Source organism: Gossypium arboreum, chromosome 11 (assembly GCF_025698485.1).
Source record: "Gossypium arboreum isolate Shixiya-1 chromosome 11, ASM2569848v2, whole genome shotgun sequence".
Lineage (NCBI taxonomy): Eukaryota > Viridiplantae > Streptophyta > Magnoliopsida > Malvales > Malvaceae > Gossypium > Gossypium arboreum.
The window spans coordinates 116,833,478-116,859,920 of NC_069080.1; the positions used below are offsets into that span (position 1 = coordinate 116,833,478).

The following is a 26,443-nucleotide window of genomic DNA, read 5'->3' on the forward strand; positions in this document are numbered from 1 at the left end:
TGAATACGTTATCTTTTCCACTAACATTTTCTATATATACTTAATAGTGGTGGTGTAATTAAGCTTAATTAACTTAGATTATTAACTATTAATCATGCTTACTTAATAATTAACCTTAATTAATTAAAAGCAAGTACGTGTACATCAAAGTCCACTAATTCATTTCACATTAATGGTTAAATAACCATTTGGTCCTTTGGTTGATTGCTAATTGGGTCCTTATGCATTTTTTAAATTTAAAATCTATAGCGATTGAAATTTTACAATTTAGCCCTTGAAATTTAAATTAATGATTTTCCCTATTTAATTACTTAACCGTTATTTTTTCATACTACATAAATCATTCTATTCTTAATTTCACTGACTCAATTTACAGAATTGAGTTCCGAAACCGCATTTTCCTACACTGTCAAAAATTTATGTCGTTATAGAATTTATCAAGCAATCAAGATGTCTACAATAGTATCTTCCTTGACTCATGTTGTCTCTAGCCAAAGATTTGTTGTTGCTTGGTGTAACAACCTGATTTTCAGTGGTACATAAAAGGTAGTTTTAGAATCCCATTTTTGTAAATCGAGTTTGTAAATATCAAATACAAATATTTACTAGGTTAATATAAAATTATATCAATCTTTGGTCCATCAATTTTGCTAATTAAATAGTTAATTTAGATACAGGGACTAACCTGTAAAAGTTTAACTGTTATAAGTTTTTAATTGGCCAAAGACTTAGGGATTTAAATTGCAATTAACCAAAGGTTCAAATTGGTAAACTAACCATTTTTCAATATGATTTAGTGAAATATGATAACATATTCCACTATTGTTAATTAAAAGCTTAATTATGTTAATTAAAGTATGGTTAACTTAATTAAGCTAGACTTATTAGTAAATAATCATGGTATAAAACGAAAGTTAGTGGACAAAGTGACTATTTTCCTTCTTCCTTGACTGTCCACCAATTTTCCAACCTAAGAAAAACTCTCCCAAGCTTGTGAAGCTTTCGACCACTATTTGGTTAGAAAAATTTAGTCATTTTCTTGTAATTTTTATAGATTTGAGGTCATAGGAGCTTAATGAAGTTCTTGTTAGTAAAAAGAAGGTACCTCTTACTTTTACATCCATTAATGATTTGTTTAACATACCTGATGTTGAAGAACATGAGTACTTTGCCATGATGATAAATATCAATTGGGATTTTCTTCAACAAGTACTTAATGTTGTCACAAATTTGGGATCCTAATAGTTAATAAAGAAGCACGACATTCATTCTTGCAGAAGGGAATATTTAAATCTAGTGGCTAAGGTATGGTTCTATTTTATTTGATATAGCTTCATGCCTATCTCACATAGTTCCACCATCTTGATAGAACGAATGTTGTTGTATGCAATTATGACAGAAAAGTCTATCAATGTTAGGAAAATTATTCTTAAAGAAAATCAAGACTGTGCTTAAAAGAGGGCAAGAAGTGTCTACTTCCCATCATTGATTACTTTACTTTGCTTCAGGGCCCAAGTTAAAACAAAAGCAAACCTGAAGGGTCATTATGTTCAAGGTTGCATCACAAGACATGATCTTGAGGGGTTAGTGAAAAATGTTGGACTTTGAACCAATTCGAGCCAAACGAACCAGAGGCTGATGAGTCATCAACCAAATCTGAACCAGAAGCTAACTCAGTTAATGAAACATAAGAGGCAAAAACTAAAGAGGAACCAAACCCTGAACCGAGGGTGGAGCCTAATATTGCTGAACCAGTGGAGTCGAGTTTTAGTCCTAAGTTGACCATGCCAATGCCTACTTCTTCAAACACTATGAAGAAATCAAAATTTTCAACTATGATGGATATGTTGAAATTCATGTAACCAACAAAAAGTCTATTAGAAATATGCAAAAATTAGAGATGATTCAATTCGAAATACTTTTAAGAATGTCTCTAACACTTTTTTTTCTTGAGTTTCAAAATTAGATTTTTGAGACATGGCAAGAAGAGCTTGTGGGATCAAGTGCAACTTAGAATGAAAAGGAGAAAGACTTAGAGGATGGATCGAATTAACAAGGGGGAAAAATTTTTTCTTAGTAGTTTTAGTTATTTACTTTCGTAATTAGTATTTTGCTTTCGCACAATAAAAAAATTGCAAGCATGAATAAAATAAAGCCTATTCTCTAGTAACAAGTTAAGTAGTGTGGTAATGTGAATGAATATGTCTAGGATTGGATAGTTGAGAAAGACTTGGTACTTAAGCAGTATTTATGACTCACCTCTCTTTCTTGCTATCCTACCTGGTGTTAAGTTCCCATTCATTACTTTGCTTACACAATGAGGACATTGTTCTTTTTAAAGGTGGGGGTAGGGCAATATTAGCATGAAATTTATTTAGAGTAGTAGTAACATGAATTTTAAATTTTTTTTCTTAAGTATGTTTCAATGATTACACATAAGTATGCTAAAATAAAATGATGTTCAGAGAAAATTTTTGTTCATAAGTTAGCTCAAATGCAAGTATGTTTTTTTGATTTTATCTGAGTCTTTTTATGCTATCTTGAGTGATAGAATGATTTTAAGTTCTTTGGTCTTATGTAGCCTTTTATCATGAAAATTGAATTTCCTTATAGATAGACATCCATGAAGGTTTAAGTCTTTAGAATTGACTTAGTAACTTTCTTGAAGCGAAATCCTAGGAGGCATAAGAATCTAAACTTGATTTAGGCACATTTTCTTTGGACCGTTTGAGCCTTTCAAGCCTACCATATGAATTTGACCATTGTAACCTTAAATTGAGCCTTTGAGCCTATTTTTGATATGTATCTACATCTTAAGCCATGCTACCATCTTTTTAAATTTTATCTTATTTTTGCACCTATCTTAACTATACTTGTCTTGGTAAGAAGAGATCAAGGAAAAATTCAAAAAGATGTGCATGTTCTTCGTTAAATAAAAAAAAGAGCAAAATAAATACTCAAGACATTGAGAAATTTTGTTGGGAATAAAGCTTCAAATTAAGTTTGTAGTGGTAAAACCTGTTAGTAAGAAGGATGTACCTCGAAAATAGCCAAGGCAAAGCTAAGGTTAAGATTACTGAACCTAAAAATTCACTTCTCTTTTATCCTACATTGAGCTTAGCCCCATTACAACATTATAAAAGACCAAATTATTTGAATAATTGCGCCGACTACATTAGTGGAGAGGAATTGCTAAGTTCAACATATAGGACCGTTAATTAAACCTTGTGATTGTTTTGTTTAATTGTTAAAGAGACTTTGATTGAATGGTGAATGATATGTAAAATCTTGAAAAGCATGCACCCTATGACTTATGCTAGCATTTTTCTACACTTAGAATAAAGTTTTGAAATAATGTTTGCATATGAGCGACTTATCAATAAAAAGGGTTTGTGAGCATGATTTTATTGATGTACGCTTATGTGTAAAAGTTGATGCTACTTAATAATTTTATTTAAACTGATTACAAGAATGCTCTATCTGAATTTTTGCTTTACATTACTCAGAATGAGCAATGGATTAAGTTTAGGAGTCTATAAACTATAAATTATATAGGTTTTTTTCTAGTAAATTTTACCACCTTTTTACTTAAAAGTAATACTAATCCCGAGTATTTGTCAATTTATTTAGTGAATTTTGCTTAAATCTTGATAATGGACATGAATTTATAAAATATGCAAATTTGTGCTTTATTATATGAATTTTGTGCATAAATTAAATTATTTCATGTTATTTATTAATGTGTTATATTTAATTGTGCAGTGGGACCATGAAGATGATTTAATAAAGAGCTTATTATAAAGTTGCATGAACATGAGCTATTTATTGCCTATGTTGGACTGGAAAATCATGCTAAAAGGGTCACTAAGATGTTATTTTGACCTGGTAAAAAAACACAATACATGATGGACAAGTCTGCAAGCTTAATGGGTTATGAAACCATCTAACCAAGGAGAAGAGAGGCCAAATCGACAAAGACATTTGGGCAGCTAAAAATTAACTTTTGGGACAATTATTTGGAGGTCCCTACATTTGAAAAATCATTAAAAATCAGGACATGAAGTTTGTTTAAGAAACCATCCAACCCATGCCTAAATTAAGCATGATTCCATGCTTGAATTAAGCAACCAACTCATCCTCATTTCCACTTGTTATGGTTGGCCATTAATGGGAGAAAACCAAGGGATCTTTAATGCCAGTTTTAGTAAATTCAACCACCAACCTCAAGTATAAACACCACTTCACTCTTACTTTATCCCTCCTCCCTCATCTCTCCATTCCTTACTCATCTATTCATTCTCCTATTCTCTCATTTCCTTTCTTCTTTCAACACCTAGCATCCCATATTTCCTTTCATTTTTAGCTAGCAAAGCCTTGATAAGGTTATCTCTTGGTCAGCCACTATGAAGAGCCATTAGCAAAGGAGCAACACAATGATTAGAGGAAAACATCTTCAATCGGAGTTCGCGATACTACCGACTCAAATAGAGTTTATTATGCCTTTTACTTGTTATTTAATTTTAATCATGTTTGCAATGTGCTTTATTATCTTGTCATCAACAATGGTAGCTTAAATTTGTTTAGCTAGGATAATTGCATTAATTCAATGAAGTTTGTTTAAATCATGTTTATAGTGTTTGTGCCTCAATTATTCATGTTTTCAATTAAACTCAAGTATGTATTACATTCATACATGATTGGATGCATTTGAATTAGCCGAGCGATCCTGACCAAATGATAGCTAATGGATAAAATAATTGAAAAGTGCATACTTAATTTAGATCTTAACCCGACTAAATTAAAGGTTCATAATAACTTTGACGAGTTCTATTATCTTGTATAGTTTTTAGATTTATGTGATTAATATTGTTTCAAACTTGACTCGTCTCTGTTACTTCACATGAATTCTAAGAAACTCTTAGTTTAATATGGTCAGTAAAATGCATGTTTTACTAAGTAAAAGATTCCAAAAGGACTTAATTTGGTTTCTAAACTCATGAAAGATCAAGTTGCCATAGAATATTTTCCGAACATTATTAAACATGAGAAGAATGAACTAAGTTGAAAGATATAATTAATTATCCTAGCCTATTCATGTTATTGATTGTTGAATTTTGTGTTTTTGCTGCTAAACCCATTTCATACTTTGCATCTAGATTAAATTGCATTAGGGATCATCATACATTTAGTTTAATCATCAAACATCTTAATAGTATTGTGTTTTTATTACCAAATTGTTAACTTATAATTTTACACAGTCCCTCTGGAGACAATAACTTTTTTACTTACTTTATTACTTGATCATGACTATGTACACTTACACAAACCGAGCATTACAAGGGTCGAATATGAGGTATGGAAAATTTATGGCACTATAACAGTGCGAACATAGCTAAACCCCAAAAAAACCACATAAGGACAAAACACATTGATATAAAGTATAAGGAAACGATAGTGTTTGACGGAATAGTGGATGCAGTCATAGACCGCATCTAAGGATAAACCCTAAGGATTTTTTTTCCTAGACTCCACTAGCTTGAAAGCTCTTTGGGAAACATATAAATGGCATAGGAATACGAAACATGACTTATCTACTTAAGTAGGACAAGTGAGAGACTATTGGATATGATTCCCTAAGTGTAGTATTTTCGTTTTGTACACTTGTAATTTTTTCGAGCACATTTAATAATAAAGTTATTCATGAATTACATTAATACTTTGTATATTGTCCTCACATGAAAATGGAGAAATGTAATCATTTGGAAATAAATGTGGCTTTCTCCAAAATAAAAATAAAAAATAACCTAAAAATGAATTTATGTTTTTTAAAGTTTGAAAATGAAAATAAATTATTTGGTCATAGTGAACCGTTAATTGTGGAAATACTAAATATATTTTCTCATAGGTTCTTTTACGATAAAGTCGTCATGATTTTCACGGAATTAGAATTGGGTTAAGGAAACTTATTTAATTAGAAATATATTGAAGTTTATTTTGGAAAACAGAAAAACAAATATTGGGTTAGATCGAATTATAAAGTATTGAGTAAAAAGCTCAAAAAGTACTTGTATTTGGACCTTATATGGAAGAGACCCGAAAGCCCTTTATGTAAAAAAGGATGGACAACAAACCCTAATAAAAATAGTTAGGGTTGCTCCCACTTATACTTTTAGTTAGAATAGAAGTTCGTTTTTCTAGTTGAAATAAACTTCTACAATTCAACAAGGGTACTATGTTCTCTCCCTATAAATAGATTACATCGATAGAGCTATAAAGATAACTTTCAAATATTGTTATTTTACCCAAAAATAGAGAGATTTTTATTTTTTAAGAATTAAATATATTTTCCGGAATAATGATTCTGTCAGTTTCTATTTGACAAGAGATTTTCGTTTTCACATTTAAGAAAAGAAAACTATTTCAGTTTTCGTGTTTGATTCAATTCGTTTGAGCCTATACTTGAAACAATTTGTGGTACAAAAATAGTGGAGAAGATCACTTGGTTGAAAGTCGGGGAACGATAAGGATCTGTGTATCTAAAAACACATGTGCGAATTCGATCTAGGGTTTATTGCTATAAATATCACAAACAGAGTTAGCTTTCAAAATTTTATTTTTCGGATATGCAAGAACATAGTTATTGAACCAGATGTTTTTCCAACAAGTTAAATTTATACCAAAATGTGCATTTTGCCAAAAGTAGGGGCCACATCTCGACAACCGGCATTTCTCGTTGTGACGTCGACTGACAATAAGTGACATTGCGATGTCGAATTACATGAAGTTGCAACGTGACTTACTGTGTTGGCGATGTCACAATGTGGAAATGATGAAGTCGTGATGTTGGTCCAAAAATTTTCACTATACAATTTGGTCATGTTTCATGCTCGGGTTAGTAAAAGAGTTTTCGTAAACTCATATAAGACCCAGAAATGATTGTATAATATAATTTGAATGTGATTGATACTTATTTACGTGTAAGAGTGATTAAATATTGTTTAATGGGCTACAATTGCTCTGGTAACAAATGTAGAATTCTGCAACTTGGTCCGACGATCAGATTGGGCGAGGACTGTTACCCTTCTAACTTGGACGCCACCTGTTTAGGGCATACACAAATTGGTTCAAGTTTTGATCCTACTCCATGCAAGATTAAAAAAAAAAAGAGGCCATGAAGAAGACATTACTACTCATTTGGCTCAAAGAAGCTCTCACGCCCATTCATCATCTCCTGAAACTTCTCGTATCTATTATTATTTTCTATAAAAGCCCTTTTTATTAAATATAAATTACATAACCGGTAATGTCCTGACACTAGCACGATGCAATCCAAGCAAATCGCAATACTGTAAAATTGTGTATAATTCAATAAGTTTCCATTAGAGCAGCTTTGGAGGAATATGTAAAAGCTCAAAGCTACAACAAAACAATTAGCTTTAACAATTTGATTTATTCAGTCTATCAATTTATTTTTTTAACAGTAACTGAAAAAATTGCAAAGGCGACAACCCTATCAATGGAGACTTCACATAAAGCAGCAATAGTGTTGGCAATGCCCAATGAAGAAACTAGCGAGCTAATAAGGTGATTAAGGGGTTAGGCAAAGGTCACGGGGATATGTGCGGCAAAAAAGTAGCGACAATTTGGCTTAGTAAATTTTATCTAGCTAAAGCTGATGCTAGAGCCTATGATGAAGCTGTGTAGAGATTCAAGGGGAACAGAGCAAAGCTAAACTGAGAAAAAAATTTACGTGGATGGCTAACTAGGCAATCCGTTAAGTGAAAAACAAAAAATATAACGAAAGTGTTATTTTGCATAATTATTTTAATTGAATAACTAAATGGAAAAAAAAAATAGAATGACCAAAATAAAATAAATTTTATTCTAAAATAATTATCATTATCCTTCATATAAAATATAATTAGTTATTTTGGTTGAAAATTTATTATGGGATCAAGTATGGTCAAAATGTCAAGACATTAAAAGAATCTCTCTCTCCTCAAAAAGGCGCTACTTTAAATTTAGACCATAATTAATTCATTTTATTTTTTGTGTTGAATAAGACCAATTGCATCATTTCCAACTTATTTTGGTTAATTTATGCAATGAAAAGTTTTACTTCAAAAATATTTTCATGTTAAATATTAAATAAGTTGTTGAACTTTTAAATAAATATTATATTTTATCATATCTAAATAAACTCTTAATCTTCAATATTCATTTTAAATAAAAAATAGTAATCTAAATATAAATTAAAGATTACAAAATTATTTGAGTCCAATCAAATTCAAGAACTTATATTTAAATACAAATTAAAAACAAAATTTTATTTCATTATAATAAAAGGGAATTTTATTAGTATTATTATTTGATCTTATTTTTATTAAAATTAAGTGAAACATAATTACAACGAAAATATTTCAAAGTTATTAAATTTTACAAGTAGAATTAAAAAATAGTTAGTGAAAAAGTTACTAGAAAAATATATGAAACATAAAATTGGAAGTTCTTTTATTAGTATTATTCTAAATTAAGTGAAAAATAATCACCATAATGAAATCTTTAGATTTTACAAACAAATTTAAGAAATTGAAATATGAATATAAAACTTAATTAAAATAAAATATATAAAATAAGTATACACCCTTCTTATAAAGTTAATATTTGTATAAAAGAATTACCTAATCGTAAAATATACAGTGTATACTTGGCCAGGCCGCCTAGGAAATGCATCTCACAAAAGAACCAAGTTGCTCCTTGCTAGTATGTGAGGCAACAATCGGTCAGTTTTCATATTTAATTAATTTGTACTTTAGTATGAAATTTTCATGTAATTATTGAATGGGGAGATAGGTTTTTGACGACAAGCTTAATAACTTTAATTTCAAATTTAAAATACAAAAAAAGAAAAGACATGAGGTTCATGCACATTCCCAAAACAATATTAATTAAAAAGCATGGGCAATAATTTATGGAAAATAATATATTATTTATTGGAGTTCTTCAATTGTACTTTTTCACTGTTTTTCTTGTTGGGGTACCTTTAACACTTGTTCAAACCCTCGAAATCTCTAGGCCACTTCAGTATTTAGATGTCCCTTACAAATTAGAATTCATGCCCACTTGTTGTTTTAGCTAAGAAGATGAACTTGGACAATATTCTTGTTTGTCATATGATTACAAGACTTTACCAACTTTTAATGTAAATACTTGAGTTTGAAACAAATCAAGTAGGGTTACCAAAATGTTGAATGGAAATTAATTTGACCAGACAACAATTTTCTTGTTGACCACTTCTTTAGTTTTGTATTTCTGTCTAAATCACCCCCACTCGTGCAATATGGTGGTGCAAAAGTTTTTTTTTTTAGTAAAAAAGCTTATAAAATAACTTGAAAAAAGTTCAGCTTTTCAATCATGGGTATTATTTAAAGTTTGGAATTGTAATGCTTTTGAGACCACATAGATGAGGCTAATCCACAATGGAAAAGGTGAAGTTAAGATTCATGGTTATTAAAATGAGATTTTTAATTGAGGTAGATTCAGTCTAATGGTAAGACAAAGTTGGTATGCTTTTTGGTGAATAAATTGTATTTAATTATCCAAAAAAAAAATGAAAATCAAACTTGAATTGTGAAAATTCTCAATTTTGATTTGACATTTTTCAGTCGTTCTACATTCAGACTTATCATCTGTATCTTCCAGAACCATCGCAAAAACTATTAACACTGGACTATATAGGCATTTAGATGAAGTAATTAACATGCAATCCCACCATTGTCTTGCCTTTGCTAGCTTCTAGTATCAAGTGGGCAAAAGTCCCCTTTAGCCCTTAGCTACTAATGAAATCATCAAGCTGACGAAAGATACTGAAAAAAAAAAAAAATTGGTCTCACCTGGCCGCCATGGTCCCTTTTGGTGCTTTGACTCACGTGTAGCTTCCTCATTTGAGGGTCCGATTAACGACCCAATAATGTTGGTTTGAAACCTTTTGTATATTCATGTATTTTACCACTTTTTCACCCTTCATCTGCCTATATAAGGTATCTCTCAAGCTTTGAAATGTTTCTCCTATGACCACCAAATATAACCAAATACAAAGAGTTGCATATATGGATTCTTCATATTTCCAATACCCATATTCTCATTTCTCTCCTGAATCATCTTCTTCTTATATTTCACTAGACTCATTCAATTACCCCCATAACCAAGCTCTTCCTTTCAATGAAAACGACTCTCAGGAGATGCTTCTTTTAGGACTGCTAAACCAAGCTCCGGCAAGCTCTAGAGATGATCATGAAGTAAGCTCGAAAGCAAATGAAGAGGAATCGTCTACCAGGGAGGCTTCTTATAGAGGAGTTAGGAGAAGACCATGGGGGAAATATGCAGCTGAAATAAGGGATTCCACAAGGAATGGTGTTAGGGTTTGGCTTGGAACCTTTGATACAGCTGAGGCTGCTGCTTTAGCTTATGACCAAGCTGCATTGGCAATGAGAGGTTCCATGGCTATTCTCAATTTCCCAATGGACAAAGTCTACGAATCACTTCGAGAAATGAACTATGGGTTTGAACAAGGTTGCTCACCTGTTTTAACCATGAAGAAAAGATACTCCTTGAAAACCAAGAAGGGGTCGTCCATGATGATGAAGAAGGCCAAGAAAGAAAAGGAAATTAACAACACGGAAAATGTAGTAGTGTTGGAGGATTTAGGTATTGAATACTTGGAGGAACTTCTTACCATCTCCGAGAGTTCTAATATTTGGTAAATTACTTTAGAATAACTTTGATTAATTCATAATTAAAAAATAATAATAATTGTATCAGTCAGTTAATCCTTTTTCCTGTTTAGATATCGAGGAATGAGAATTTTTTCTTGATTTTGGCTTTTTGTAAATGCAAGAAGGATTAATGTCTTTTGTTGGATATAGAGAGGTATTTTTTATATGTCAACTTGGGCTAGTGGACAGTATCATTATATGGTACCATCGTTTTCAGTTTCCATTAAGATGGAACATGATGATGACAATTATTTTCACAGTTGTTGAGCCTTTGCAATTAGAAACTGTACTTAAATTTATAACTGATTGGATTTGTCTGGCTAATTTTGAACACCATATTAATCATCCATATATATATAAATTATTGTCAATTTCTTTTTCCTATACCAACCCAACAATATGCATTAATTAAAATATAGATATAAGATATTGCTCCACAAGTTCCCACAATTTAGTCCCAAAAATCATTGATATATGCATTTTGAATCTTAAAATCTTATAAAATATAAGATGACATTGAAATCATATTGAGATCTCATAAATTGAAAATCAGCCTCCTTCAAACAAAATATATGGTTTTTGCATATATTAATCCAGTCATAACTTACTTGGAACCAGAAGATGGAAGAAATTAATACAAGAAGGGACAACATTTAACAATTACTGCACAACTGGTTGACTGGTGATTCATCCCAATGCTTTTAGATATTCTCACGTAAACAATAATTATTATTATGTAATTTTAATTTCGTGTGATTTTATACATAAAATTTTAGTTTAATATAATTTTTACAAATCGCTAATATAATATTATAGAATTAACACAATTTTATATTGATATATTGCATATACAGATAATTATATTAATCCAATATGAAAATAAATGTATGTATTCATTTCTTTGAACGTATTCAATTAAATCAAAATCAGAATTTCATTTACATATATGAATTGCAATTATAATTTTATGTCTACAATTACACCAAAATAAAATTCATATATCAAATCATATATTAAACCAAAATTGTTATATAAATTTAATATTTATATTCTTTTGTGGTGAATAATCTTATGCTTTTTTTTTTTTACGGAAAGTAGAGGCTTTCATGGAGGGTTTGGAGCCTGTCATGGCCCATTGAGCGAAGAACCTACCACCTTGGCTTCAAGAGTAAGGTTGTGGTTAGTTAGGTGGTGAGTTATTACACCTTTAATCTTGTATAGTTAATGTGAAATCATTCGATTAACTAACCCCTATTGAAGAGTGTTTAAAGACTATCAAAGACCACACAAAATGATCAAAGGATGAAAGTGCACTAGGTCTTACTTAAATTGATGCATGATAGAATTAACCCCTTTTAAAGAGGGATAAAGTAGTAGATAAGTTTTATCCAAAAATTACAAATCTCATTAATAGTTACAAATCAAAATCGTCAATATTTATCCGATTAAGTCTTAGTTTGATTGGCATGAACATTATTGTTAATATAGGAGAACGTGAATTCGAGTGCGTTGAAGTACATTATCCTTCTAATTATGGGTTAGGGAGGAGAACATTGTTGTCAATACAGGAGAATGTGGATTCGAGTGCACTGAAGCACATTATCCTTCTAATTATGGGTTGGGAAAGAACTATAGGTAGTTCTAGACATTATATCAAAAAGAGTAGATATGATCAGAACCTATAATGAAATTATTCAAAAAAAATTGTCAATCTAATAGCTATTATTAAGACACTTTGGTTATAGGTAATTTATAAAGTTGATCATATTACTAGTAAAAAGATTACTTTCAAGTGCTTGGAAGGAGAGTCAAAAAGAAAAACTAGTAAGGAATTGGTTAGTTAATATAGCCAACAAACACAAAAGGGAAGAACCACGTGTATTTGAATTTATCCCCAATTCTCCTATATGATCAAGCTATCATTTATTTTCCAGGATTTCTTTAAGATCAATCATTAACTAAATTTAATGGTCAATCTTCTCTTGTTCTTATGTGGCTATATTAAGAGTATGGTTCAGCAATGATCTGGTCCAAGTTGAACTCGTTATTCACAAGCTGCTTGTGAAAAATAAAAAGAGAGAAGATACCCCATGAATGCTTCATGTATTTTGACCGAGACCAAAGGCAGCTGATTAGTATAACTCAAAAGTTCAGGTTCATGCGCACGTAAGAAAAGGACAAAAGGCCAAAATGGAGGGAAAAAAGCTAGTTTTAAGAAAGTAATGCCACTTAGCCAAATTAAAAGCATGTTTGAATAGCTTTGTGTAATGGATGTTTGGTGAATGAAAAGGTGGAAAATGACATGTTTTAATGGATTTGAAAGTCGTTTGAGTACGTTGGGTTGGGAATGGGCCTTTTTGAAGAATGGAGGAATCATTTATAACTAGAGAGTAGAGACTAGTAGGGATTACCAAATTGCAAACTTTCTTTGAAGCGGAGGAGACAATAGATACTTTCTTTGGGCCAGAATTGTTGAGCTATGATGGGTCATGAAAAGCGTATAATCGGCCTTGTTAAAGGACTTTAGTTTTAAGGTCTTTATCTAGGTGAAATGGAGTTACAAGTGAAATGGTGACATATATTTATTTATTTTAGGTATCTTTCATGTCTGGTTTTTAATTCATGTTTAGAGTTGTTCCATAATATTATCTTTAAGTTTCGAATTTATATTCTTTTTTTGGAATATGAAGTGTCTTGTCATTGCATCTAACACTTGTTAGTGGTAAAAGATTTATTTTCATATATTTTCATTAAAAAACATAATATATTTTCTAAATGTCTCAAAAGATACTAGACTATAACATACCCATGATATGGATAAAAAATACTTATATAACTTAAAAGTTTATATAAAAATAAATAATACTTTAATTAAAATGGTAAAATTGAAAGATTGAAGTTTTAATGTTTTTGTTCAAATTTTATTATGTAAATTTTATTAATTTAAAAAATATAAAAGGTAAAATTCCTTCATAATAATATAACTTACTTTATAAAAAATTGAGTTTATAATAATTTTTAAATTGAGTTGACATCGAATTGATGAGTGATTAACTCAATCGAAATTTTATTATAGTAAAAATTTTTCCAATAATAAATATGTGAACTAAACAAAACATTAATTTTTAACTACTTTTAAATTTAGTAAAAATGAATTAAAAAACCTACAACTTTTCAAATAAAAATAATAACAATCAGGCTTTCCACTCAATTGTGCTATCAAATTTAAAATTATATCAATCAAGACTTTTGACAAGCAAAAACGATCATTGATCATTATTTTATTGAAATGGCCATTAACAGCAATTGACTCAATTGTTATAATGTTGACATGGCAGTCTAGGGGTGGGTTTGAATGGGCGATTGGGTGCGGTGCGGTGCGTTTAGCTTATTTTTTATCTCACGTTACAGTATCGCTACAGTATCTAATCTCACCGCCACCACTGTTTTTACACTAACCGCAAGTAAACGCACCGCCCAACCAAACTCACCCTTAGGGCATTGCTAAATCAACAAAAAATAAAATTTTCAAAATTTGAAATATATATAATTTAATATCACAAAAATACTGTAAAAGTCAAAAAGTTGTTGCAAAAATAAATATTCTATTAAAAATTGTAACAATGAATTAGAAAAATTATAAAAATTTCAAAAAATAAAAATATTACTAAAATATTATAAATTTTCAAAAATTTATTCGAAATTATAAAAATTAAAAAGTTTAAAAATATAAGAATTTCAAAAAATAAAAATAGTAACTCAATTTTTCTTTTTTTTGAAAAAAAAAAAACCCCTAAAAGTATGGTTGTAAATTGGTATAGGTTGGATTTTCATAGAATATTAGAAAGCCGAGTATGAGGATTAAAACCATCTTGTTCTACCCCGTATGCTAAATAAATTTATTATTGTACAGGTCAATAATCATCCACAAATTGTAGATGATTTCAATGATATCTAATAGTGGGGAGGGTTGAATTTTTGGTTCCTATAAAAGGAATAATCCATATTTTTGTTTCATTGGTAAAGAGGCATGTCCTAAATAAATAATCTAGTGATTCATCGTCGTTTTCGCATAATGGGCAATGAAATTCTCTGATTATGCGGTGATCACAAAGGGCCTTTCGTAGAGGGAGATTATTGTGGTAGATCTTTCAAAAGAAACATAAGGATCTTTGGGGGAAGCTGAATTCTCCAAAGAGCCTTTCAATTGATGCTATATGCATTGTTGGTGATTCTCACCTGACCTTGGTCTAGTAGAAAGTGATATGCAGCCTTAATCGAGAATTGACCAGAAAAGTTGAATTTCCAAACTTATCTATCTTGGTCTTGGAGCTATTATGAATCCACGGAAGTTGAGTTCTTAGTTCCAGTAATTCCCAATCCATTCTTATATGTGGTGAGTGTCCCACAGTTATGAGGCTAGTGTACCTAGTGTGCTCGTCGGTGGTTGTCTATGTAGCGCTAGATTGTTCCCAATGATTGATACCCTCTTCTCGTTCCAAATTTGAATTCCGATCCTTGGATGCATATATCCTGCTCTTTTAGGATGCTTTTCCAAGTCCAGGAATCTGTAGAGCGTGCTTGCACAGATGGGAAGTCTTGGGCAGTGCAGTATTTATTGAGTAACATAGATTGTGCTAGGAAGTGGGGTTGTGTGAGTATACGTCAAGCTTGTTTGCAGGGGAGGCTGTCATTCATGAGTTACGTTTTTCGTATGCCTAGGTCTCGTAGGGTTTGTGTTGGCAGAGTTGAATTTTAAAATCTTTAAATCATCTTATAAAATTAAAATAGCAATTAAAATTATATATTTTTCATTCAAGAAATGGAAAAAAAATTGCATAGTAATAAATTTGTTTAAGAGCACAAGGTTCTTGATCATATAGTGGTGTGTTTGAGCCTCACATTGTGCTTTTGTTTTTAATTAGTTTGTGAAAATTTAGCTTGTAACTAGGACTTATTTTTGGTCTACAGAAAAAAATTTAAATTTTTATTCCTTTTCAACTTTTTATATTTTTATGATAATAAAATTTGTAAGTTTTATAATATTTTGAATTTTTATTATAATTTAGTAAAATTTTTATTTTTATAATTTTAAATTTTAATATTTTAAAAGTTTTTCATAGTTTTTAAAACTTTATGATATTGTAGTAATTTAAATATTAACGATCACGTTAGCGTATTATCAATCAATGACTGTTTTTATTGGTAAAAGAACTTAATTGATGCAAATTTCAAATTTGAAGGTTTAATTGGGTTACTTTTTGTGCAAAGGCTTGATTGGTTTCTTGGGAAAAACTTTTGAAGTATTTCCCAGGAAAAAAAAAAAAATCTCCTAGCCACCATTGAGTAAAAGTATGCAAGTTAATAAAAATCCACTATACTTTCTTAGAAAGTTGTGATTAGGGATGATATCAGTTTGGTAGAGTATTTTGGATTTTTTTTGAATGGTTGTTCTTTTTTTATATTAAATTTCAATTTTTAATTTATAAATTTTATTTTTACTACAGGAAAATAGACTTTTAGTGGCGCTTTTAGTGGCGTTTTAACAAAAAACGCTGCAAATAATATACATTAGCGGCGTTTGTCCGAAACGCCACTAAAAGCTAAACTATAGCGTTTTTTGCCAACGCCATTAAAATCGGTCAATAGCGGCGTTTTTATCAAAACGCCACTAAAAGCTGATCAATAGCGGCATTTTAATCTCAAACGCCACTAAATTGAGGCGTTTTTGTCCCAAACGCCAAAAAAAACTGATCAATTGTGGCGTTTTTATCCAAAACGCCACTAAAAACTGATTAATAGCGGCGTTTTTGGCCCAAACGCCGCAAAAAGTTTAGCAGGCATTTTTTAGTAGGGTAACCGACACTCATTTTGATTTGATCTGATTTAATTTTCATATTATTTTCTTATTTTTATTTTGAATTTGATTTAATTATTTTGTATTTAAAGTTAACTTTATAAAAAATGGGAACTACACTATTCATCACTTAGCTATGAGAAAGTTTCATTTTGTTACTTAATTATGAAAAGTTACAAATTGATAACTAAACTATTTACAAATTTTATTTAAGTTACCAAGCTTTAAAATCGACGTTTTATGGCTTTTTCAGAAACCCTTAAATCTTAAACATTAAACCCTAAACCTTAAATTTTAAATCATAAAACATAAACACTAATCTATAAACTCCAAAACCCTAAACCCCCCCACAAAAAACCATATGGATCATGTTGATGTGTATATATATAGATATTAATGTAAAAGCTTATGTTTATAATAAATTGTGGAAGAAGTACTTAATATTGATTAAATTTATTTTTAGATTTAGGGTTTAGGATTTAAGGTTTAAAGCCTATGGTTTAGGGTTCAATGGTAGAATTAATATATATATTTTAAGTTTATGGTTTAGGCCAGTTCAATGGTATAGTATATATATTAAGTTAATGGTATGGGCCGGGTTTGTTATCTTGGATTTGGGGTATAGTGTTTTAAATTAGTTTGTTGTTTGGGGTTTGGTACTGTTTTAAAGTATTAATTTAGGGTTTAGGGTCTTAATGTTTAAGGTTATAAGGGTTAGTGTTAGGGTTTAAGGGTTAATTGATTAAATGATGTTCGTTGAATCTAGGTTTTGGAGTGCTCGTAGTGTGGTTTAATTAAATACTTGATCTCATGTTTATACATGTATTTACGATGTATATGTTTATATTCCCGATAAGTACGCATGGATTTAGTATTATACTAATATATATATATTTTTATTTGAATTCATTTCATGTTTTAAATAATTATTAGAAATTATTTACCTAAAATTTAAATATTAAATATTTAAATAATAATTATTCAATATAATTTAATTTTTTCAAATTAGATATATTGTTTGAAAGTAAACAAAATTAGTTTAAAAGGAATTTAAGAAATAAATAAACTATTAAAATTTAAATGCATTAGTGGCGTTTTGTAAAAACACATAAAAAAAATTTCAAATCGTGCAAAACGAAGTCGTTTTATGATTTGTGTGAGAGAGCATTAGCGGCGTTTTACAAAACGCCACTAAAAATATAGAATTAGTGGCGCTTATTGAAAACGCCGCAAAAAGCATCATCTTTTAAACAAAACGGCTATTGCTTTTGTAGGATTTATTAGTGGCGTTTTTGTGAAGCGCGCAATAGGTTTGGATTTAGCGGCTAGTGTATAAACGCCGCTAATATTATTTTGTTCAGATCAAAGTGTCGCTGCTTTTGTTAGTTTATTAGTGGCGTTTATTTGAAACGTCGCAATAGCTTACCCTTTTAGCGACGCTATTGCAAAAACGCCGTAAATGTTAAATTAAGTTTGTCAAAACATCGTCGTTTTTGTTGTCTTCATTTTTATAGACGATAAAACTTAGAAATTTTGTCTAAGTCTCCCCAGTTCATTTCCCCTCCCCTCTCTGCCTTACTCCCAAATCCCTAAAGAATCATAACATTTTTTCCCCAATTCGACATCCGAAAATAGCCCATTCTTCCCCAGTTTGAAATCCCTAAAATCCACCCTTCCCACTGGCCATTGATTTTCCATCTATAGAAAATTGGATTAAGAAAGGAAAGGTTTCAGAAGTTGGCTTCGGGGTTGAAGAAAACAGTTCAAGGTAAGAAAATAGTTCAACGATTAATGATTTTCAAAGTTTGTTTCTTCTATATTAATGATCGGTATTCGAAGTGTCAGGTGTCCTGTAGGCGTTGGATTTAGGTTTCTAACTATCCCTTTTGCCATTTTCGTTTACACCTGTAAGTTCTTCTCTGCTCATCTCCTCGATAATTTTTGGGTTCAACGGAAAAGCATATTTCTTTTCTGCTTCAGATTTCAATTTGACTGGTTATTTTCGTTATTTGCTATGTTATAATCTAAGTTCATTCAAGTTTATTATCCGGTTTGTGTTGCTTGATTCAGTTTTGTACTAAGTGGAGTTGTATTTTCTTTTAATAGCTCCTGTTGGAAAACCGAATTTGGAAATTTGAATCTTGTTCTTGGAAAGCTTAATAGGAGTTATATATATATATTTATCCGTGTGTGTGTTCTATAACTTAGTCAGGTTTAGATGTCGTCTTCGTGATTGAACTTATATGAATTGTTTGTGTGTTTATATAAATACATAATTCTAAATACATAAATTCTGAAGTTTGTGAATTTTATGAATTATTTGTTTTACCCAAAAATTTTATACTAATAAACTAATATAGTAGGAACATTAGTTTTACTGAATTGAGTTGCTGTTTTTATGATGATAGAAAATATAACTCAGGCCCAAAACAAAAATAATTACAATTCATCTTGCAGAAGAGGTCTAATATATTCAGATTCTCAAATTGCATCGCATGCCTGGAAAGTCAACATGTAAAACTAAGCTAGCCCTCTAAAAGCTACCGATATTTCAAAAATTCTGACAAAATCGATTTCACTTACCTTACATTACAAATGCCTCTATTTGTAGTGAAAATTACTATTGGAGATAGTGAGCTCTCTAAAGCACGATTCAAGTATGAAAAGCACTCCATGTCCAAAGATATGCACCTGCTAACCATGATTTAGAGAACATAAACATGCATGATGTGTAAAATGCTTTGAGCATGTGCATGTGTCAAGACCTAAGAAGTATATTAGATATACATTTGTTTGCATGCTTATTCGCATAGAAACATACATTACATCCATGCATCTAAAGGACATATATCGTATGCTAAAATAGCTCAACTAAAGAAAAGAACAAGACCTCATCAATGAATAGAACTCCGGTACAAGCTATGCAACACCTTCATCAATATACCGGTTAATTACTGTCACAAACAACATTATTTCAATTAAAAGGCATGCCATCTTTCTAAGAAACAATTGAGCATAGCAGTTGAAGTCAATCCCACATCATAAGCCTGTTTCCAAATTGGACAGAAGTCCATCCGACTCTAAAAGTTTAACCGTGTACTATATTGGTAGCTTCTAGGAGCCGATCATAACAGATTCATAGTAATAGTAGGATTAAACCGAGATTAGTGATAAGACTTGCTCTTAAACCAAGATTCCAAGTAATACTATTAATGTATTGGTGAGAGAAATCACAGAATGGTAAAACAATACGCCTATTGTCCATAAAATCGTCATAAAATGGACCTCAAATAAACTAATATAGTATGCATATGATAGTTACACTTGAGTCTAAATAGCATAGCTTCTTAATTGTCCATTCAAGATTGCGTGTGTGTTTTTCTGCATTTATATTACTAGAAAGTTTGAACCGCTTTGTTAGCATTTATATGCGGTATGTTGTTTCGTTCTTGGTTATTATGCCATCCTTACTATTTATGCTCGGTTTCTAGTCATCAATGACTTTGTGGTTTTACTACTTCAAAACACAAGATCTTCTAGAAATCTTCTTAAAAAAATCAATAAGCTAATGATACTCCAAGTGGGCATCAATAAGTTTAGGAACTCAATCATATGCTTCATCTTTCAGTCTGTCATTCAGTTGTCTGGTACATGATGTTTAGCTATATTATTGTGAATCTATGGATTCTTTTTGAGCCTTTAATTTTTAGAACTTATGAAAATATCCGAATACATAAAGCAATTTTTATTTTTTTCTTACATCTGTTCTAGGTACTGTCCAGCACCTATCACGCAAACAAGGAGAAGATCGAGGGATGAATCTGATGATGAATCTGACGAAGAGGATAATCCTAATGAGGCGGAGTTGTGGAAGAAAAGGAGTATTTTTTTTTAGTTGCCTTATTGGGAGCACAACATTTTACGCCACAATCTTGATGTCATGCATATTGAGAAGAATGTCTGCGAGAACATAATTGGGACAATTTTAAATGTCGATGGAAAATCAAAAGACAATCTTCGAGCGGCTTGATTTAGTTGACATGAGAATCCGCGTGATCTTCATCCTCAAGTACTTCCGAATGGGAAATATCGGTTGCCGCCTTCTATTTTTTCAATGTCAAAGAAAGAAAAGAAGTTTTCAGATGGTGTTGAAGGATATAAAGGTCCCGATGCGTATCGCCAAATATATCTCGATGTGTGAGTTTCAAAGATAGAAGATTATATTCATTAAAATCACATGATTACCACATCTTGATGCAAGATTTACTCCCAATTGCTTTACGGTGCTGTATGTCAAAAAATGTAACGTCCTGTATAATTGAACTATCCAATATAATGAAAGCTATCTGTGGCAAAGTTTTGAATGTCGAAGAACTTGAGAAAGTACAGGATCGAGCGGCTTTGACTTTATGCAATTTAGAGAAGATCTTTCTACCTTCCTTCTTCACTATTATGGTGCACTTGGTAATCCATCTCCCTCACGAAGCAATCCTTGGTGGACCGGTTTTTTATCGATGGATGTATCCTATAGAAAGGTGCTAATTTATTTCTCAAGTATTCATTCATTCACCTCTATACATTTAGTTACGACTTTTGATAAATATTGTATATCGTGTTTAGGTTCCTAAGCAAATTGAAGTCATATTGTCGCAATAAGCGTTATCCGTAGGATCAATTGTTTGAAGGCTACTTGGCAGAAGAGTGCATGACCTTCTGTTCTAGATATTTAGAAGATGCTGAAACACGATTGAATAGACCAAGTAGAAATGCTGGGCTCAATGATAATGACTTGGCCGAAACTTATTTATTTCAAAGTTATGGAGAACCAATCAACAAAGTTGAAATTGTAGAATTAGATGATATATCGTGGATACAGGCACATCGATATGTACTTTTTAACCACGATTCAATTGAACCGTTGCGCAAGTAAGTTATAAAATTGTCTTACATATTCGTCATTTTGATTTGTTTATCTTCTAACCAATTAAACTTGTTTTTAATATAGTGAGTACAAACAAATTTTGAGATCTCATGCACGCTCTCGAAGATTACAACATCGAGAGATTAATAAGTTATTCACAGAATCTTTTCATGAATGGTTAAGTCAAACGGTATGTAACTAAAGTTAATAATTTACATATAATCGCGAAATTTAGTTAATCAAATAAGAATGTTTTTACATAATACATTTTTAATTATTTAATTTACTTTTGATTCAATAGGTTTGGAGTGGGAAGGACGTCAATGACGAAGTTAAATGGCTTTCCCAAGGTCCGAACAAAGTAATAAAAAGATATAGTGCCTTCCTCATCAATGGATACAGATTTCATACAAAGTATCGCGAGAGAATGAGGAGAACTCAAAATTGTGGAGTTGTTGTTAATTCTTTAATTACAAGTTATGCTAGTACTAGGGATAGTAATCCGGTTGAGGGTAATGTAGAGTATTACGGACTTCTTACTGACATTATTGAGTTGGATTACTATGGAGATGGAAAGTTATCTTATTTCGGTGTGATTGGGCAGATGTTAATACTGCTCGAGGAATTAAAAAAGATCAATTTGGTTTTACAATGGTGAATTTCTCTCGCTTGATTCACATCGACAACAATTGATGGACGAGCCATATGTATTTTCCTCTTAAGTGAAACAAGTTTTTATTCAAAGATCCAACTGATGAGGGTTGGTATGTTGTACTCCGGAACACCCCTAGAGACTTGTTTGACATGGGTAATGGAAGTAGAGATGACATCGTCGAAAGATCAGAAACATTACCTTTTCCAGAACAAAACTTAGATGAAAATATCCTTAGTACTAATACAAAACATCAATGGGTTCGACATGATGTGGATGAAGATATTTACTAATAATGATGTAGTAAGATTTTACAATTTTTAATTATATGTAATATTATAATTTTAATCTTTGTCATGTTATATAATTTAACTATTTTATATGTACTACTATTGTTGTAATTTGTTACTAAAACTTTAATTATTTTATGTATTGCAGGAAAAATGCGAGAAGAAGAGTACGAGATTTAAGTATTGTCCGAATACTACAAATTCGGAAGAAAGAAATAATGAACAATGAGACAGCTTGTTGGATCTTCGAATGTGCCGAGACACTTGATGAGCCTGAAGAATTTCAAAGTAATATTATGTTCATTTTACATGTGTTGACTTTTATTATTGAATTATTTGTCAATTTTACTATAATAATAGTATATCATTTTTCAGCTGAAAGTGGTGGGACGCGCAGAGTTCGAGGACGTACGCTACTTAGAGATTTATACGACTTAGATCCTGTCGAGCGTGTTAAAGTAAGTAGAAATACTCATGGTCAGCCTGTTGGATCTGAAGCTTGACTTTTAGAAGGCTATTTGGGCATTTTAGCACGAAATGCAAATATGTTGCCCATCAACTACGAATCATGGCATCACATGCCTGATAGCAACAAAAACCAGGCTCTCGCTAATATTAAGGTAACAAAATGTGAATGCAATTTATAATACTTTGGTTTAAGTTTCATTTATATTTACATTCTAAACTTATGTTTTTTTAGGAGAGATTTGCTTTAGAAGTCTCCGATGATTATATCAAGAAGGCATTAGGTAAAAGATGGAGAGACAATAAAAGCACTTTAAAGAAACAATATTTTAAGAAAGACATAAGCCTCGAGGAAAAATCGAGAAATGTTCCGCCAGAATGCCGAGGTATCAATGGGAAGATGCGTTAGATTTTGGAATTCAAAGAAAGGAGAGGTATTGCGTATTTCCAAACTCTTATATATAGTGTTTACTATATACGTAATAATAATTTTATTATGTAGGACCGTGAGCGAGTTGGAACAAGCGTGCAGCAAAAACAAAATTCACGCATGCCCAGCAGGTCGAGAAGTTTTGCTTCAGAATGAGGCCGAGGTATTATGAATTTATTAATTCTTTCAAATATTAATAACTTTCTATTATTAAATAATATTCTTACTACTATATTGTAGGAAGTCAAATCCGACGAAAAGTTGGACGCTTCAACTTTTTGAGATTACGATAGGAAGAAAGATGGATCTCCTATGACATCCGGGTCGGAGAAATTATGGTATATTCACTTAATAATATTTGATTTATTCTAAATATTTATAATCTTTAATTATAATTGTTTAATTCAATTCATCATTAGTAGTTTTAAAAATGTTAAGTTATGTTGCATTTCTTTTTATTACATATTTCGCTTTCTAACTCTTTAATTGATTTTTTAGGAGAAACTAAAGGAGAAGATGGCAGAATATGAAGCGATTGCTTCGAGTGATAGTTCTGTTAATCTTGAGAACATTGATAACAAAATTATCACTGAAGTTTTGGGTCCTGAAAGGTACGGTCGGGTTCGATTTCAAGAATCTGGAGTTAACCCGACCCAATATTTTGGATCTAGCTCCCAGCAATACATGCCTTTCGGAAGTCAAGCTCAAGCTGAAGTTCAGAGGTTAAGAGACCAGATAGCTCAGATGCAAGCGAACACGGTTGAGCAAATTGCCAAGGTTCAACGAAAATATAAAGAACTCCAGCAACAACTTAGAGCAGAGGCAAGAGAGAGGGAGGCAATGCGCAAGAGAGAGGCAGAGGCACGAGCGATGGTAGCGTAACGAGCAAAAAGTACGATGACCTCCACTACACCTTCAAAGAGATGATGCATATGTTTCAACAATCGCAAAAGCCGCTGCCTTAGACATTAGTTTTCTTATTGTAAGAATGTTTTTAAGTTTTGTCACGCTTAACATTATTGTAAAATATTTTAAATTATACTTTATTATTAATTATATCATATACCTTTAGTTAAATTTGAAGTATCATTTAGAATTAATATTTTAGTTGTATTTTTATGTTAAATTTACTGTTTTTGGCTGCATTTTATATTATATTTGTTGTATTTGGTTGGATTTTAATGCAGGAAGGGCTGGATATTGGTGAAAAAAATACTACAAATCGCCAAATTTAGCGTTTGTAAAAAAGCGCAATTAAAAGCCTTGACGCTTAGCGCTATTTGACAAACGCCGCTAAAAGCCCTGACCTTTAGCGTTTTTTCAATAAACGCCACAAATTTTGTATGCGTTACATATAGCGCTTTTTTGCGGCATTTTAGAAAGCTAGCTAAAAGTTATAGTGGCGCCTAAAAGCGCCGCTAAAGGCTAAAAAAGTGCCGCTAAAAGTCTGTTTTCCTGTAGTGTTTTAACAAAATGAGATTTGTTGTATGGTTTTTGAATATTATTTAAAGAATTTTTAAAGTTGTATTCATAAATGTTACTAAAAATTAATTTTTCAAAATTTTTAAAATTATTTTCACTACTTTAAATATAAATTATTTATTTTTATATCATAAAATTGAATTAAATTACATATTAAATAAAAATAAAATTCGATTCAATTTCGGGCAATCATAATTTTTTTAACTTGTATTTTATGAACTATTCAATCAACTCGATTCAAGTGGTTTTCTAATTTTGATTGTTCTTGCTCTAACCCTAGCTGTGATGGTTTTAGTTTTAGTTTTAATTTAAGTTTACTAAAAAGTGGGGTGATTTTAGTTTAGTTTGCTAACAAGCGTCATCGAATCACCTTGTCCAGATGATATTCGTGCGAAAGAGAAACTAGCTTTCCTTCAAACAATGAGAAGTACCTTGAGTGGTTTGTAATTGTAATTGCTTTGGATGTAAAAACCATTTCATACGGTTAATAAAATACAACTTCTGATTACCCTATTGTTTTTCTGGGTAAAACATGATTTCAGTATAATCTTTTTTTGTTTCAGAAAACAACAAAATCACGTTGAGATACATAGTAGTACAAATTGAACAGGGCTGTAAAATATAAGATCAATCATGGTGTTTACCGGCAAGGCGACCTCGATTGTCTAGCCTATCTTGAGATGGATTGTTGGGTCTTGGGCTTGGTGGTGTCGACCGATTCCTCTTTGAAGTTTCCGAAGGAGGATAAGTAGACACACTAAGGTTCTCAATATTAGATAAACCTCTGGAAGCCTCAACCATGGGAATATTACTTGAGAAAATTGCAATTAGTCCCCGGAATATCAACATGAGAGTAACAAAATATGAGATGGTCGCCATTTGGAACAAAATTATTAACTTCTTTAATTGAAGTCATTGAATTCCTGAATCATCCATATATTTATATAAGATTGTGACCCAAATTTTGGTTAAGAAATCAGAGTCAAGATCAAGGTCGCCTCCCCCAACGCGTAAAATTATAAAGTCAAGTATTTACACTACTAAGAAGCTTTGCCAATTAACTTGGCTTTTCCTGACATTCAAAAGGAAAGACACTTATTATAGTGGGTTGGTGAAACACGAGCTTGACCAAATGATACACGTCCAAGGGTGAATCAGTGGTGGTGGTTGAAGTTGCAAGGTTAAAGAGTTTAGTGGAACATAGGATTGGACCGGATTTTGCGTGGTATTGAGTGTCTATGCAGTTGACAGACGAGGAGGAGATGCCATAAAATAATGAATGAAAGCACAGCTGTTTCTTCCATGAATAGATTGCATCATCATTTTGAGCCCTATATCAACAACCATTTCCACCGCCATCCGCCACTGCCTTTGGTGAGGGGGAGGGCTCCACCACAGCCATTGTCAGCTCCTCCACTGTGTTGACTTGTAGAGATAACACACTGTTACGATTAGAGAATACTTCTGACTAAAAAATTCTTGACAACTTGGAAATCAAAGTATACTTCATTTACTAATAAAGCGTCGTAAAGAATTTAAGTTAAAATTCACTATTAGGTTATAAGTTTGAG

General features: G+C 31.4%; 1 protein-coding gene and 1 long non-coding RNA gene across 2 annotated transcripts; both read left to right on the forward strand.

Moving 5' to 3' along the window:
• The first annotated feature begins 10,071 nt into the window (after window positions 1–10,071).
• On the forward strand, window positions 10,072–10,930 carry LOC108473209 (ethylene-response factor C3-like). Its single transcript, XM_017774744.2, has one exon. The coding sequence runs from the start codon at window positions 10,110–10,112 to the stop codon at window positions 10,761–10,763; it is 654 nt and encodes a 217-aa protein (XP_017630233.1). The 5' UTR covers window positions 10,072–10,109; the 3' UTR covers window positions 10,764–10,930.
• An 11,823-nt stretch (window positions 10,931–22,753) lies between these two features.
• LOC128283848 (uncharacterized) lies at window positions 22,754–23,315 on the forward strand. Its single transcript, XR_008274241.1, has 3 exons — window positions 22,754–22,783; window positions 22,878–23,115; window positions 23,196–23,315. It is a non-coding gene; the product is annotated as an uncharacterized LOC128283848 (long non-coding RNA).
• Window positions 23,316–26,443: the final 3,128 nt, after the last annotated feature.

Excerpts from the sequence above, each read along its gene's own strand:
- LOC108473209 (XM_017774744.2), top strand. The coding sequence starts at position 10,110 with ATGGATTCTTCATATTTCCAATACCCATATTCTCATTTCTCTCCTGAA.